The 15938-nt window shown below is 41.1% G+C and overlaps 1 protein-coding gene across 2 annotated transcripts in view; it reads right to left on the reverse strand.

Moving 5' to 3' along the window:
- LOC116325699 (transmembrane protein 163-like) overlaps positions 1-15938 on the reverse strand; it is a 71737-nt gene that overhangs the window by 12317 nt on the left and 43482 nt on the right. For both annotated transcript variants that reach the window (XM_039599566.1, XM_031746670.2), the window contains exons 3-5: positions 6998-7041; positions 5847-5938; positions 2546-2642 (exon numbers count right to left, since the gene is read on the reverse strand). In XM_039599566.1, the coding sequence (XP_039455500.1) occupies positions 2546-2642; positions 5847-5938; positions 6998-7041 (233 nt within the window). The remainder of the gene's footprint in view (positions 1-2545; positions 2643-5846; positions 5939-6997; positions 7042-15938) is intronic.

Genomic DNA, 15938 nt, shown 5'->3' on the forward strand with positions numbered 1-15938 from the left:
CGTTGGTGCAGATACCACAGCACACCTTCAGAGGTCTAGTGGAGTCCACGCCTGGACAGTCAGGGGGATCAACACAACATTAGGCAGGTGCTCATAATATCATGCCTGATCAGTGCATGCATGTAAATGTGTGAGTATAATAGGGTGACCAACCGTCCTCTTTTCCCCGGACATGTTCACTTTTCATGTTCTGTCCGGGGTGTCCGGGGGGATTTTCGAGATTGATAAAAACGTCTGGGTTTTCCTATATTCCGACAGAGGACCCATGTGTGAGACGTCATCCCCGAACTGCTGTTTTGTGAGCGCTTGTTCTGCGCTCACAGACGGGACTGACAGCGCGCAGCAACGCGCCTGATGATGTTTAAAAGATCCCAAAGCACAAGTTCTTTCAGACGAACTGCAAAAGAAATTTCCCTGGTACCGAACATAGCTGGACTGGCCATCGGGCATGCCGGGCATTTGCCCAGTGGGCCGATGGTGATTTTTCGTTTTTACGGGCCGATGGTTTTGTTGTTGTTGTTGTTTTTGTAACGGTATAAACAATGAAAGGTGGTGGATTGGCCAGATGCTGGCCGATGTGTAAAAATAACTCAGTTATTTGGTGGTGTCTATGCCGGAGCTTCCACAGAGGCCAGTGGGTGGATGAGGGAAAGGGGAGGCAGGAGGAGGAGAGACTCGAGGCGGCCGCCGGTCCGAGTGTCAGGTGAACTGAACTTCAGGTAAGAAGTTATGACCTGCAGTCTATCTGGGTCAGATATAAACCAAGTTTAGGTGGAGTTTATTTTCGTTGTGCTGACATTTTACAGTCAGTTACAATAACTCATACTGTGTACTAGCTAGCATGACGGAGTTTCTATGCAGCTGGGCGGGTGTTATGATGTTACTGATAGTGATATGATATCGGTTTGGATATGTGGTGAGAGGGAAACATGAAGATGAAACCAGGAGATGTCCTTACTGAATCATCAGAGCTGAACAGGTGATGGAGAAACAGGTTTACCTTTTAGGTGACATGAATGAGTTGAAGGGAAGTTATGAACTGTTTCTGAGAGACAAATAACACCAGGATCCTTTTCTACGTAGCTGACAGCTGGTAACTGTGCAGGGGCGGCTCTAGCAAAGTGTTGTCGGGGGCCTAGTTGGGCATTAACAGGGAAAGGGGGGCACAAAGAAATACTTTTCATTTCTTATTCTCATTTAAAATGTCTCGCTTTTAAAAAATAATTTCCTGAATCTTACAACCAAAGTTTTCATCTGATGTAATATGTATAGAAATCATACATATACCAACAAGGCCGTGTACATCACTGTCACAACAGTGTTTGTTTTCATTCAAAGGCTTTATGGCTTCTCCTATAATACCTGGTGGGCCGGTCTCTAGTCAAAATGCACTGGTCAATTTTTTGTCCCAGTCCAGCCCTCATACCGACCCAGTACTGGTAATTTTTCTTATGCAGATGAGGCATTATTTCGGTACCATTATTTAATTCCAGAGGTTTTTAAGTTTGGTTTTTTTTGCACTTGATGACTTGTAAAAGCCTATATGACATATTTTATTTCATAATTCATTAACCGCACAGAGAAGGCATCGTTTAAATATGATAAATATGTTTCTTTAAGCAAGTTCTGCATGACTGAGCTAAGTGTCCTCTTTTTTGGAAATCAAAATCTGGTCACCCTAGAGTATAATATGTGTTGTGATTCACACACTCTAGTCTCATGCGTTCGTACTTTTTCTTTAAAAAAAAATGTATTATCAGTGCACAAAGACACAAAGGCCAAACATTAAAACATGTTTCATCTCATAATATCAGAAAAGATCACCATCAGAAAAGAGCAACAGTCAGTTCTGAAGTAAACAGTTTGTTCATTATTGAACTCAGTTTACTTGTCATGACATGTACTGAAAACAGATTAGATACAATATATTACAGCATTATGTCTTCTGTGGCTTCGCAAATTGGAAAAAGTAATTTTCACAATGTCATCAGAGCGGGCTGTTTCCCAGAGAAATGTTCTTCCATTTGTTGAGCTGGTCTACTTCACTGTGATTGGCTCAGCTATTTCAGAGTTCAGTTATTACACCACATAAATGTGACTAGCTGAGAGTGTCTATTTATCTTTCAATATATTTTCAGTTTTACTCTGAATCTTTTTGCAGTTTCTGCCAAATAAACGCCAAATCACTCGCCCACGCATCCTTTGAATCCATCGCTTTAAATTGTTCTCCATGCAAGATTTAAGACAGGCTTTTTAAACCCACTCACTAGCCAATGAAAATGCATCAGCCAATATTGGAAAGTTATGCAGAGTTATGAAGTCAGTGTTCAGAAAATATATTTGAGGGTTTGAATTCAGACCCCACAACAGTAATAGTAATATCTGGTTACATTATGTAAAAAACTTCAGGTTAGGGAGAGACAAAAATCACAATTAATCAAAAGTCAAAGCTGTAACTTTCCTTTATCTCAATTACACAAAGAAAGTGCTGGTGCAGAGTGAGCCAGTGTCTGTGTCCATGTTGTGTATGTGCATGTAGCCTCACCACTTTGGGGGGCATCCTGGTAGCCAGATCGTGGATGGCCTTTCCAAGAATACAAATAGAGGAGAGAACGAACACAACCCCAAGGACGACACATGCTCTGCAGACAAACAGGCAGAAGAAGAAGGTATGAAGATTATTGATGATGTAATAACCCAAAGGAGCTTAAAGGAGAGCAGCCATGCTTTCCTAAGGTCCTATTATGTTTACATCCATCATGATCGTCTTCTCTGCATTTCACTATAAAAACATCTTTCTCATTATAGTCTCAGTGTTTGACAGAAATTTGACAACATCTTTCAAAACCTTTTATGGTAAAGTATGATTGCATGAAAAAATGTCAACGAGCAAACAATTAATGGATGTGCAGAAATGTTGCATAGAGACTTTAACATGTCTTGATCACACAGGGTTAATTAGGGGAAGTAAACAGCTGGGAAAACACACTGGTGCATACAATTAAGGTAATGAGACAAAGGAAGTAAAGGAGCAACTATTACAGAAATACAGCAGGAAATAAAAATACAGTGGAACTTACAAATACCCCATTTAACGAAAAATTCAAGTTACGAAGGCACTTAACGGCAATATTTCTGCCCGTGTTACAGCAAAATGCCCGTAACGAAATCCGCTGGCTCTGATTGGCTGAGCCCAGAATGCCTACAATGCCCACAATGCCTTCCGAATCATGTGACAACCCCTTGGCTTTCGTACTTGCGACGTATTGTTGTTGCAGTTAGCAATTAGCCTATAGCCTATATCGAACTTAACATACAGGAACTGACACAGGAAGTGGAAAGAAAACATGGAGGGAAATAAATATCTCATAATACAAACAAGCAGAAGGACTCCAAATATATAAGAATATGCACTAGGATGAAAATTTAACCAATAAACAAACTAAAAAAACCAAAGAATACTAAATAAACAGAAATTTAGAAATCCAAAACCCAACACCCAAGGGCCAAGAAGACATTATTTTGGTCACTACCCAGAGCTCATGGCCGTAGGAACACAGACTGACTGACGGTTTTGCTTTCACACTCGTCTCTGAACAAGATTCTGAGAAAGGCAGAGCAGCAAGTCGTCAGTACGGATCCTTGTTCCTGCACCCCAGAGTGAGCTGGAGCTCACTGCCTGATGAAGAACCACAAAAAACCTAATAGGTGATCCTGAGGCCACTGAACCTGTCTAGAAGCTTGTCCATGAAGGTGGGAATAGAATCGATGACCTCAGTGGCACTATCAGTAGTAGTAAGCCTATCCTTACATCTTTTACATGAACCAATCTCCAGGAAGTAAAACGTCTTGCCTCATTTGCAATGATATGCTCACACTTTTTTCTACTTTTCCAACATTACACTTTAATTTTCCATGGAAGGAACACAAATATTAAACATATGGGCTATTTTGTGGTTTGTGTGTGCCTCTACATCCAGCTGACAGCACTAATAGAGAAAAAGATGCCGTGTGTGCCTGTGCGTGACTCTGTGTGAGTTAATGGACAGTGGAGGGGCAGCTCGGTCGTTCATTATCTGTAACACCTCTGAGCTACACAGAGGTGTTCTTGCAAGACAAACAGGGCTCCATACAGCCTGACAGTTAATTGATTCATTCAGCTGAGCCACAGCAGCCCTAAAACCTGATGGATTAACGCACGTGTAGCAGTGACACATATACAGTAACGACACACAGTTAATGGCTCATCAATAAGGATACACTTCTCTCCAGCCTGCAATTTAAGAAGTACATTTTCCGAAAGGTCATTTTGAACTTGATGGAGCAACAAGTGTCCCTTCTTCTGTGAAGAACACTGTGTAAACGTCTGCAAACTGAGACTCACGCTGCTCAGCAGTCCTGAGTCTTCTTTGTCATATTTTTCTGTTTCATGATGCTCCAGATGTTCTCAGCTGGTCCAGGTCCAGACTGCAGCAGGCCAGTTCAGGACCCGGACACTTCTCCTACAGCAGCAGTTGTAATAGATGCAGTTTGCAGTTTAGTATTGTCTTGCTGAAATATGGTCTCACCTGGAAAAATGTCATTTTCATGGGAGTACTAAAACAGGGCTAGGGGAACTCCAGGCCTCAAGTGCTGGTGTCCTGCAGGTTTTAGATGTGTCCTTGATCCATCACAGCTGATTAAAATGGCTAAATCACCTCCTCAACATGTCTTGAAGCTCTCCAGAGGCCTGGTAATGAACTAATCGTTTGATCCAGGTGTGTTGACCCAGGGTGAGATCTAAAACCTGCAGGACACCGGCATGCATGAGGCATGCATGTGCATGTGCATGTTTGCACATCTGCCTTTCCTGGTGTGCAAGCATGCATGTTTTCCAAAAATAATTTCCACTTTGGATTTGTTTGGACCTCAGAACACTTTTCCATTTTGATTGAGTTCACTTTAAATGAACTTTGGTCCAGAGAAGATAGCTGCCTTTCAAAATCCTGTTCACGCGTGGCTTCTTCTCTCCACGATGGAGCTTTAACCTGCATTTGTGGATGGCACAGTGTGCTCCTGAGTCCATGCAGTTTCCATTGAAGAACAACGTCTGATGTTATTGCAGTGCTGCCCAAGGGCCCAAAGATCAGAGGAAATATTGATTTTCAGCCTTGTCCCATGCGCACAGATATTTATTCTGATATTCTGAATCTTGTGATGATTATGTACTGCAGATGATATTTATAGTCCTCATAATTTTCTGTTGAGGAACATTATTATTCCACTATTTTTACATGTAGTTTATTTGCAGTTTAATGAACCTCTGCCCATCTTTACCTCTCATAACCTCTGCCTCTCTAAGACGTTCTTTTTATATCATGTTACTGACCGGCTGCCAATTAACCTCATTAGTTCGTCCATCTGTTTCTTTATAGGACAACTTACTTCTCCAGCCTTTTGTTCCCCAATCCTAACTCTGAGTTGCTGGCATCAAATTCAAAATGAGCTAATAACCACATTTTCTTATGAAATAATAAAATTTCTCACTTTGAACATTTGATGTGTTTTCTATGTTTTATTGTAAATAAAAAATGAGATCATTGCACTCTATTTTTATTTATATTTTACATAGGATCCCATCATTTTTTAAATGTTATTTACTATATAAAGATAAAATCATATCAGATGATTAGATTGCAGAGGAATGGGTGAAGTCCTTTCACAGCAGAGGTGGAATTCATGGGTAAAAGACGCCAAAGAGTAAAGATAAATGAACAAATAAATAAAACATACAACACCTGTGGTTTGGGAGTTGTTTATGATTCCACCCTTGTATCATTAATCAAAAGATAAAGTTTTGTACTCACATATACTCTCTGTGTGCAGAGTGCACAGCTGCTGCATTGCTGTAGCGCCACAGGACGATGGCTGATGACATGACGTCCAGCGTGGCATCAAACTACAGAAACGAGAAGCAAGTTATCAACGAGAGAGAAGGGAGGAAGGTCAAAACTATCCATTGGACCTATACCATGACTCTTTAAATGATCAGATGTCCAGTAAGACGTGTAGACACCTTTAGCCATAACTTGTTTGTGCTGAAAGTAAAACCACTTCATTCTGAAATCCCATGCAGGAGAATAAGGCATTTATTTCAGCAGAACAGAATTTCAGTGGACACATGAACTGACTCAAGTTATGCATGAATAGGGATGAGTGGATGCAAGGATTTAAGGGTCTCATTAAGGCTTGCTATAGTGTAAAAACTGCAGGGACCACTTTCAAGTCTGTTTCACCACAAAGAGCGTAGTGTTGATGTTTGGCAGGAAAATCAAAGCCATAAACATCATTAACGCGACGACAGCGGCTTCATGTTGGATTCAGGACTCCTCAGAGAAAAACTTCTCTCCCTGAAGCAGGATCACAAAATAAAATCATTATTAGTTAATTTTCAAATCATAAAATGTAAAAAGTAAGAAGAGGAGGACTCAAAGTCTCACAGAGCTATCGATGATAAGCTGCTATGATCTAACCTCTTTGCATTGGGGCACATCCTCTTATTTTCTTCCTGCTTCTGTTTTCAAACTGTCATCTGCAGCCAAGCAGTTAAACTGCTAATTAAAATCCAATCTTTGAGAAAGAGATAGCTAGCTCTGCAGATTATGGGTTATAATATTTTAATCACATTAGGCTAATCACATCTCCCTCACTGGGCCCGGGTGTGGATATTTTAATTTTCACCTTCACTGTTATTACGTCATATTTTTTTATGATGATTCTCAGTGATTTCCTCTGAATAAGATTTCCACTGTCTTCTAGCGGAGATCTGTTTAGCAAACACAAGAAGCATTTTGACATTCAACCACAGCGCCAGTCTCCAGTCCTTCTCTGCCCTGTTACCTTGGAGACAAAAGGACCAATAGTACTTTGGTACTGGGATTCATTAATAAATCACCAGCACCCAAGTTATGACTAATTGATCAATGCAAATAGAGAAAAGAAGGGGGCGGGAACTTACGGCGAATCCAAATGCTGACGCGCTGTGTCTCATGAACGATACAGCTGTGGAGAGAGAGAGAGGGGGACTGTTTACATCATACAAGTCTTTATTGCTTTTTAGTTACACTAACATGCACATGTTAGCACATGTGATTCAGCACATGCACGATCAGTAGGTTTGTGATGCTAAGTGGGAAACAATGTGTTTATTAAATCAGCATAACAAAATGAAAAGCGACTGTGATTAGACAAGTTATTTCTTAAAAAATCAACACTGATATTCATAAATGTAATTCCTTTTTATTGAAATCACCAGCACCTCTCACATGCACACACTATATCACTATATCTAGAAACAGGAAATTAAAACCACTGGGTTAACCTGAGCTGGAGTTCAATCAATAAGAAGTTAAAACCTAAATCTTTGTTTATTGTATTCTGTCTTTTTGGCAAATGATTAAGCAAAGAAAGGAAGTGCCAAAAAGAACAATTACATTTTTATTTATTATTTATGATACCACATATGACACCTCTTGTCATGGTCCTGGGCCATGTTGGCCCAGTATTCTTAGTTTTTGTGCATTTTGTATTTTCCTCTTTATTTAGGCATTAGTTCCTGGGTCGTTCAGTTAAAATGTTCCTTATTTGGTTACCCTCTGTGTGCCCCTCTGTATCTGTGAACCCCGTGTCCCCTCCTTGTGTTTTATTCCATGTTTCCCCAGCCCGCTATGCCTGTGTTCTCCCTGTCCTCTCTCTCCTCCTGTCTGCACCTCTGCGTACTTCCTGTTTTACTTTGATAGTCTCCCGTCAGTGTTGTTTACCCCTGCCATGTCTCGTTATGATTATCTGTGTCAGCTGTGTTCCCCGTGTGCTCCCACTTCCCTCGTTAACCCTCTGTGTATTTATGTGCATGTCTTTCTCTGTTCAGTGTCGCGTCGTCGATGTCTCCTCCCCGAACCTGTTCTGTTACTTTGTAAGAACTGCAATAAAGCAGCGTTTTTGAGTTCATCTTCTGTTTCTGTGAGTTTTGCGTTTGGGTCCTCATCTGCCTCCACACAGCGAGTTCATGACACCTCTATTTTACATGTGAGCAAATTAAAGGAGTTCTTGGCAGGTTGAACCTTTATCTGATCCAGATTTTTACAGCACTGTCCTTTATAGTCTATTATCCTACTCAGTATCCTCCAAAGCAGAACAACAAGCCCTAAAAACTAAAAGAAAAACACACAGCTCATTTATGTCCATCTGATGATGTTCCAGGCTATCCGAGTTTGTCACACGTAAGCTTGGCATGATTAACTGTTTATTAACAACATTAATGATCGGCTAATGCAACATGAAGTATTCCATGAATGGGATTAAAGGTTTTGGGCATTCTTTGTCTACCACACCTGTGCTGTTCATCTACCTGTCCTTGTGTGCTTTCCCCTCTTTGTGTGTGTGTGTGTGTGTGTGTGTGTGTGTGTGTGTGTGTGTGTGTGTGTGTGTGTGTGTGTGAGAGAGGGAGACTCTCAGGGGACAGCACATGGGCAGTTAAATCACCATGGCAACAGGAGATTTGAGGGCAAGCTGGCAGTTGGTTTGAACTCAAAGCTTTCATCTTCTCTTCTCAAAGTCTTTCCCTTGGCTGGTCGATTCTCTCAGCCTCTCCTATTCTGATTTCCTTCAGCTCATATTTCCTTTTCTTTTCTTTTCCTTCCTCCTGGTCTTCTTGTCATGTTCCCTGTTATTTATATATATATATATATATATATATATATATATATATATATATATATATATATATATCTAGCGGGAGCCTTTTGGCCGTTTATAAGACTTTGATGCTTCACAGTGTCAGGTAGGATGTGACCTTATTTGACAAGCTTTAATGAATACAACTGTGTTACACACTTTTCAGTTCTTTTGATGCCTCCAGTATGAGGATAGGATCAGGCTTAGCTGTGCTACAGCTATGCCAACACTGTGGAGAAGAAAGGATGGAAAAGCTGAACGGGAGACCAAAGATAACACATGGTTGCTCACACATATGCTGTCTTTGTGTCTGGTTTTGTCCCAGATAGCATCACCCAGATTCTCCTCTTCATTCTGAGTCACACTCACCATCTTTCACGATTATCTGTGCCCTCACGTACAAACTCTCTCACTGTCTCTCGCATACAAAGTTTATGAATCTCTGGGGCTCAACCAGACCTCCGACCCATCTGTTGAGTCAAGAGAAAAAGTCAAACTGAGAATGTCTGAGGAAGCTAACACAGGGAAGTCGGAGAGGTGGTGACTCCTCAGTCTGTATATACAGTCTGTCTACTATGTATATAGACCATATATATATATATAAAGAAAAAAAAAAAAAAACACCCAGCACGCCCCTGCGGGCGGTTTATCCTTCAAGCTCGGGTCCTCTACCAGAGGCCTGGGAGCTTGAGGGTCCTCATGCAGTATCTTAGCTGTTCCCAGGACTGCGCTCTTCTGGACAGAGATCTCCGATGTTGTTCCTGGGATCTGCTGGAGCCACTCGCCTAGCTTGGGAGTCACCGCACCTAGTGCTCCGATTACCACGGGGACCACCGTCACCTTCACCCTCCACATCCTCTCGAGCTCTTCTCTGAGCCCTTGGTATTTCTCCAGCTTCGTGTTCCTTCTTCCTGATATTGCTGTCATTCGAACCGCTACATCGATCACTACGGCCGTCTTCTTCTGTTTGTCTACCACCACTATGTCCGGTTGGTTAGCCACCACCATTTTGTCCGTCTGCATCTGGAAGTCCCACAGGATCTTAGCTCGGTCATTCTCCACCACCCTTGGGGCATCTCCCATTTTGACCTCGGGACTTCCAGGTTATACTCGGCACAGATGTTCCTGTACACTATGCCGCCGCCACTTGGTTATGGCGCCCATGTATGCCTTGCCTGCTAGCATCTTGCACCCTGCTGTTATGTGCTGGATTGTCTCTGGGGCATCTTTACACAGCCTGCACCTGGGGTCTTGCCTGGTGTGATATATATATATATATATATTATATATATATATTATCCCTGGTCCAACATCAAGCTCATAGTTTGTCTTTATTTGAAAGGAGTTCCAGTAGATTGGACATTTCATCTGAGTTGAGTTAACTGCATTGGGTTCATTTGGTGACTACACTGTCTCTGATGCATTTCATAGACAGAAATGATGGCATATTTCATATTGCCATGTGACTGTGCATCATCACGTTTGCTGTTAGGTCTGTAGAAAAGTGCAGGTTGGACACAACTGGATGGATGGTATCGAGCGTGTATGTGTGTAATGATCAAGGTCTATGTATCAGTTTTAAACTTTAGTTTTGTTAAGCAGTTATATTTGTGACTTTTGGTGTGATGACTTCACTACCCTTGTGAAGCACTCAGTGGGGTAGCCGAGTACTCCCCCGCACTGTTGAGTAGTTTTTATATGTCAGTTCTTTGTCCATCCTTATTCAGGTTTTTCCCAGTTGTTGATAGTAAGGTCCTCTCTTCCTCTGGGCTCTCTGTTTACCTATAAGGTGATGGTGGCTGGAGTGACTTTTAGATAATCTGTTCTTAGATGTAAAGGCCACCACGTCCGATGCTTCAAATACAAACTTTATGAGGTGCAATTATCCATTTTCATTTTATTACACAGTTTTTAAATACAAATAACGTCTGTCCAGGACATCTTGGGAAATATCTGACAAACATGCAGTTTGAGAAGTACTGTCCATCACCAGAGGAAGCTATAACAAAGTTAAAGACCTACCCACACAAGAAGGGAAAATCACCGTAGGTATGTGAGGATAGCGCAAGTGTTTAATCACTGATAAGACCCAGACAGGATGTGGATGTGACGTCATCATGATTCCAATAACTTAACTGGTCACTATCACCATTAGTTTTTGGCCTGGACAGTACAGTTGAGAGCCTATATTCTATTTTTTTACTTCAGTGTGGGGAAAAGAAAACATGTGTAAGATTTTCTCAATATCCCGGAGTTCCACAGGGTTCAGTGCTAGGACCAATTCTGTTTACATTATACATGCTTCCCTTAGGCAGCATCATTAGAAGACATAGCATAAATTTTCACTGCTATGCAGATGACACACAGCTCTATCTATCCATGAAGCCAGGGAACACACACCAATTAGTTAAACTGCAGGAATGTCTTAAAGACATAAAGACCTGGATGGCCGCTAACTTTCTGCTTCTTAATTCAGATCAAACTGAGGTTATTGTACTCGGCCCTGAAAATCTTAGAAATATGGTATCTAAGCAGATTCTTAGTCTGGATGGCATTACCTTGGCCTCCAGTAATGCTGTGAGGAACCTTGGAGTCATTTTTGACCAGGACATGTCCTTCAATGCACATATTAAACAAATATGTAAGACTGCTTTCTTCCATTTGCGCATCATCTCTAAAATGAGAAATATCCTGTCTCAGAGTGATGCTGAAAAACTAGTTCATGCATTTATTACTTCCAGGCTGGACTACTGTAATTCATTATTATCAGGATGTCCTAAAACTCCCTGAAAAGCCTTCAGCTGATCCAAAATGCTGCAGCAAGAGTCCTGACAGGGACTAGAAAGAGAGAGCAGATTTCTCCTGTTTTGGCTTCCCTTCATTGGCTTCCTGTTAAATCCAGAATTGAATTCAAAATCCTGCTCCTCACATACAAGGTCTTAAATAATCAGGCCCCATCATATCTTAATGACCTTGTAGTACCATATCACCCTATTAGAGCACTTCGCTCTCACACTGCAGGCCTACTTGTTGTTCCTAGAGTATTTAAAAGTAGAATGGGAGGCAGAGCCTTCAGTTTTCAGGCCCCTCTTCTGTGGAACCAGCTTCCAGTTTGGATTCAGGAGACAGACACTATCTCTACTTTCAAGATTAGGCTTCAAACTTTCCTTTTGCTAAAGCATATAGTTAGGGCTGGACCAGGTGACCCTGAATCCTCCCTTAGTTATGCTGCAATAGACGTAGGCTGCCGGGGATTCCCATGATGCATTGAGTTTTTCCTTTCCAGTCACCTTTCTCACTCACTATGTGTTAATAGACCTCTCTGCATCGAATCGTATCTGTTATTAATCTCTGTCTCTCTTCCACAGCATGTCTTTATCATGTCTTCCTTCTCTCACCCCAACCGGTCGCAGCAGATGGCCCCGCCCCTCCCTGAGCCTGGTTCTGCCGGAGGTTTCTTCCTGTTAAAAGGGAGTTTTTCCTTCCCACTGTCGCCAAAGTGCTTGCTCATAGGGGGTCATATGATTGTTGGGTTTTTCTCTGTATGTATTATTGTGCGATCTACTGTACAATATAAAGCGCCTTGAGGCGACTTCTGTTGTGATTTGGTGCTATGTAAATAAAATTGAATTGAATTGAATTGATCTATTGTAGCACATCATCACATGCAATTCTACATTATTAGAAAATTAGCTGTGGTGATTCATTCTGTGCTTGGTGCCAGACATTCAAACAGATATTATTGAAACTGCAGCATATTCAGAAGCAAGAAAAGACTTTTTTGTAATATATGATGCAATCTTTAAAATAGCCAAAATGGTTCACACAGGATAATTATCCACTGAGAAAGAGAAAAAAATCTGCTTACATCTGCATCTTTTTGAGGAATTTCTCACTGCATAATATCTGACCTTCTGTCTTCAAATACAAACGGTAAAGCTAACAACACGTTCACTGAGGAAGCAGTTTTCACACATGCATACATAGAATGAGCCTGAGATTTTTCTGCTGTATTTAAAATCTATTCACTGCTTCAAAGAACAGATTCGTCATCTATTAATTCATTTGTTATTGCTGATATTATTCCTCATTCATCATATTTATCTTTCACTTCATGCCCCCCTTTAATTAAACATGCACTCAGATGGAAAAAACAGAATTCTCCCCTAAATAAAGCTGCTAATTTTTAAATAGCAGCCTCTTTCCTCTCCCAGCATGTATTCATTTCTCCAGTTTCTGCTCTCAGACTCATTTCGATGTGCCAGCCGTCTGTGTGGTTACCGCCTGCCAGCAAATCGATGCCTCTCTTGAGGTGAGCAGACACGATTCTGTGTAACATCCTCTGGGTTGTTAGTTAATCAGGGAGTCAAGCATGCATGACCAGTGCTAACAAGACTGGGGAAACAAAGAGGAAAAGCAAAGCAGAGTATGGTAGAAATGGAGTAGAAGAAGTAGGAAAAAGAAGGGTGTAGGGTAGGAGGAAATAAACGAGAAGGAGGAGCAACTAAAAGAAAGGGGGTACGTGCTTACAAGAGAAGGAGGAGGAGGAGAAGCAGGGGACTGGAAGTAAGATGCAGATGTGAGGATCATATAGAGTCTGGGGAAACAGAAGAATGAGGGTAAAATGTAAAAAGACATGAAGAAAATGGGAACGTGAATAAGAGCAAAAATGTGTGTGTGTGTGTGTGAATGTGTGTGTGTGTTTGTGTAGGTGTGTGTGTGTGTGTGTGTATTCATATCTTCCAAAAATTGGAAGTTTACCATACTTGTGAGGACCAACAGCCCTTATAGGGACAAAAATGCTGGTCCCCACAAGTTTGAATGCATTTTTGAGGCTCAAAATGTGGTTGTAGTGAAAGGGTTACAGTTGGGTTATGGTTAGGTTTACGGTAAGGGTTAGGCATTCATTTTTCATGGTTAGGGTTAGGGTAAGGGGCTAGAGAAAGCCTAATGACAATTGGATGTCCCCACAATTAAATGTGTGTGTGTTTTTTATACATATAATGTTTGCACAGAGAAAAAAACCTGATAGCTAAGAAATTCATAATTGTGATTCTTCTGTGTTGCAGTATTTATTTTGAGGAAAACACAGTTCTAATACGAACAGTCTTCTATTCTATTCTATTTGCTAATAGTTCACTTAGATGTCCTGTCAACACCTGCATAGCTCATAGCTGTAGCAATGGTTATGACTTGGCAGCAGTAAAAACCTAATTATCAGTGAGTTATACAAGAACTGGGGCCAGAGCCAACACTTAGCATCGATATTCTCTCTCTCCCTCTCTGTGGCTCTGGCTCTCTGTCTCTAATGTTCCCTTGGCACTGATCGCTGATTATAAGCAGGACTTGGATGAAGCAGCATCTGATCAGACATCACTTCCAGACCAGGCTTTGAACTCTTGGGGGTGTTGAGGACCAGCGAGCGAGACATGATGGAAGCATTCATAATGACTATTAATAGTTTCTGAGCTCTGTTGTCCTCTGCTTGAGGCAATATGCAGAAATGAAAATATAAATGATAAAAGCTTACAGGCTGTATTGGACCGACTTCCCCCTTTCTAATGGTTTGTTGGTGCTCTTTAAAGCTCGTTTCCTTTGGTTTCTGCTTGGTGCAAATTTTTCTTACTGCTTTCACTTTCATTGTTAAAGATTTTGCCTCTGTGAGAATAGCATGCAGCTAATATTGGACTTTGAATAACTGGACAAAAGAAGAAGAGTCATGTTTTCTGCAGAAGGAAAAGAGTTGAGAGTGATAAAGTGGAGTGTATAAGATGAAGTCACTGTGATGCTGACCGCTGGTTTGTAAAATCCCCCTATTACAGCACCGAGTCAGTTGCATTCAGCAGCTGACTGAGATACCAGTCACATGAACTAAAGCATGCCCTGTTCTCTTAGAGACTTCTATGTGATAACATCATATTTTGCAATCAGAGGAGTCACCCTTTTCTGGCCAAGGCACTGCTGCTCTGATGCCCACAGCATGTCTGTATTTGGATAGAAACTGAAATGAAAACAAGACCTCAGAGAACCTCACAGAGGTATTTACTTGATAAAGAGAGCTCTGGAACTTGTAACAGATCCAAGACAGCAACATTTCTATCAAATCACCAAGAAACAAATAAAAGCCATCTGGTCTTTGTGACAATTGTTCAGAGGGGAACTAGTGAGAGTGACAGATTGTAGTTTTGAGCTTTCTGGGGTGAAAATGATCTCTGCAGAGTGTAATGCAACTAATGTGTGAGCTATCTTTGTAAAACAGGCTGATAAAGGATAACTGTATAAAAGATAAAGCAAGCAGATATACAGCACATATACAGCAAGTCCTCACTAGGAATTGATTGATATTGATGTTTTTTATTGATACAGTACTATCATTGATTGGGTGTGGTCCTTTATTGATTGCCTTATTGATAGAATAGATAGAATAGAATAAAAGGCTTGCTCATGATTCACATAAGCGCTGGTAAAATAAACTTAATAGTATAGGTAAACGGTGCTAGTGATTGGACAGTTTTGGCCTGGTTCTGAACCAGAAGTGGTTGTCGAGTCCCATCTCTAGTAGCAATCACTGGAGTTACATTAGCTCCACCAGTAATGTGACCTTCCTGAGTTTTCCCTCTCAGGAAGTTCTGTATGATGGGCAGAACTCAGAGGACGTAATGTAAAATCCAAGCGCAGCTTTATTGCTGGACACAAAAATAAACATAATGTAGGTCAGGAACAAACAAGACTAAAACTGGAGAACCCACGAGGAGAGACACGGACCATGAGAACACAACAATGACGCAAACTCACAGATTACGCCAGAGTGGAAACACCTGGAGAAAAAACACAGCTGAAATAAATCTAACTAACAAGACAAGAGAAGTAAAACTAGACATAATGCACATGAAACGAGAGACTATCAAAATAAAACAAGTAGTAACTGAACAAAGAAACAAGTGGGCTCAATACAAAGACAGAAATAAAAACAAGCACAGAGACAAGACAGAATTCATTCAGGAGACGCTGAGGACAAAACACAGAAACGAGACTAGGACAGACTGGACACGAAAAGAAACTAACATACTACTAGACTAGGAATAAAGATAAACTCAGAGGCACTAGGAAATATTACACTTGTAAGACAAAATACAGAACTTGAACATAAATCATCTCCTGAATGCAAAGGAGTTCAGAAAAAGCTGGAAACACTGGGTGAGAGACCCAGGACCATGTACCATTGG

Source organism: Oreochromis aureus, linkage group 16, assembly GCF_013358895.1.
Source record: "Oreochromis aureus strain Israel breed Guangdong linkage group 16, ZZ_aureus, whole genome shotgun sequence".
Taxonomy (NCBI): domain Eukaryota; kingdom Metazoa; phylum Chordata; class Actinopteri; order Cichliformes; family Cichlidae; genus Oreochromis; species Oreochromis aureus.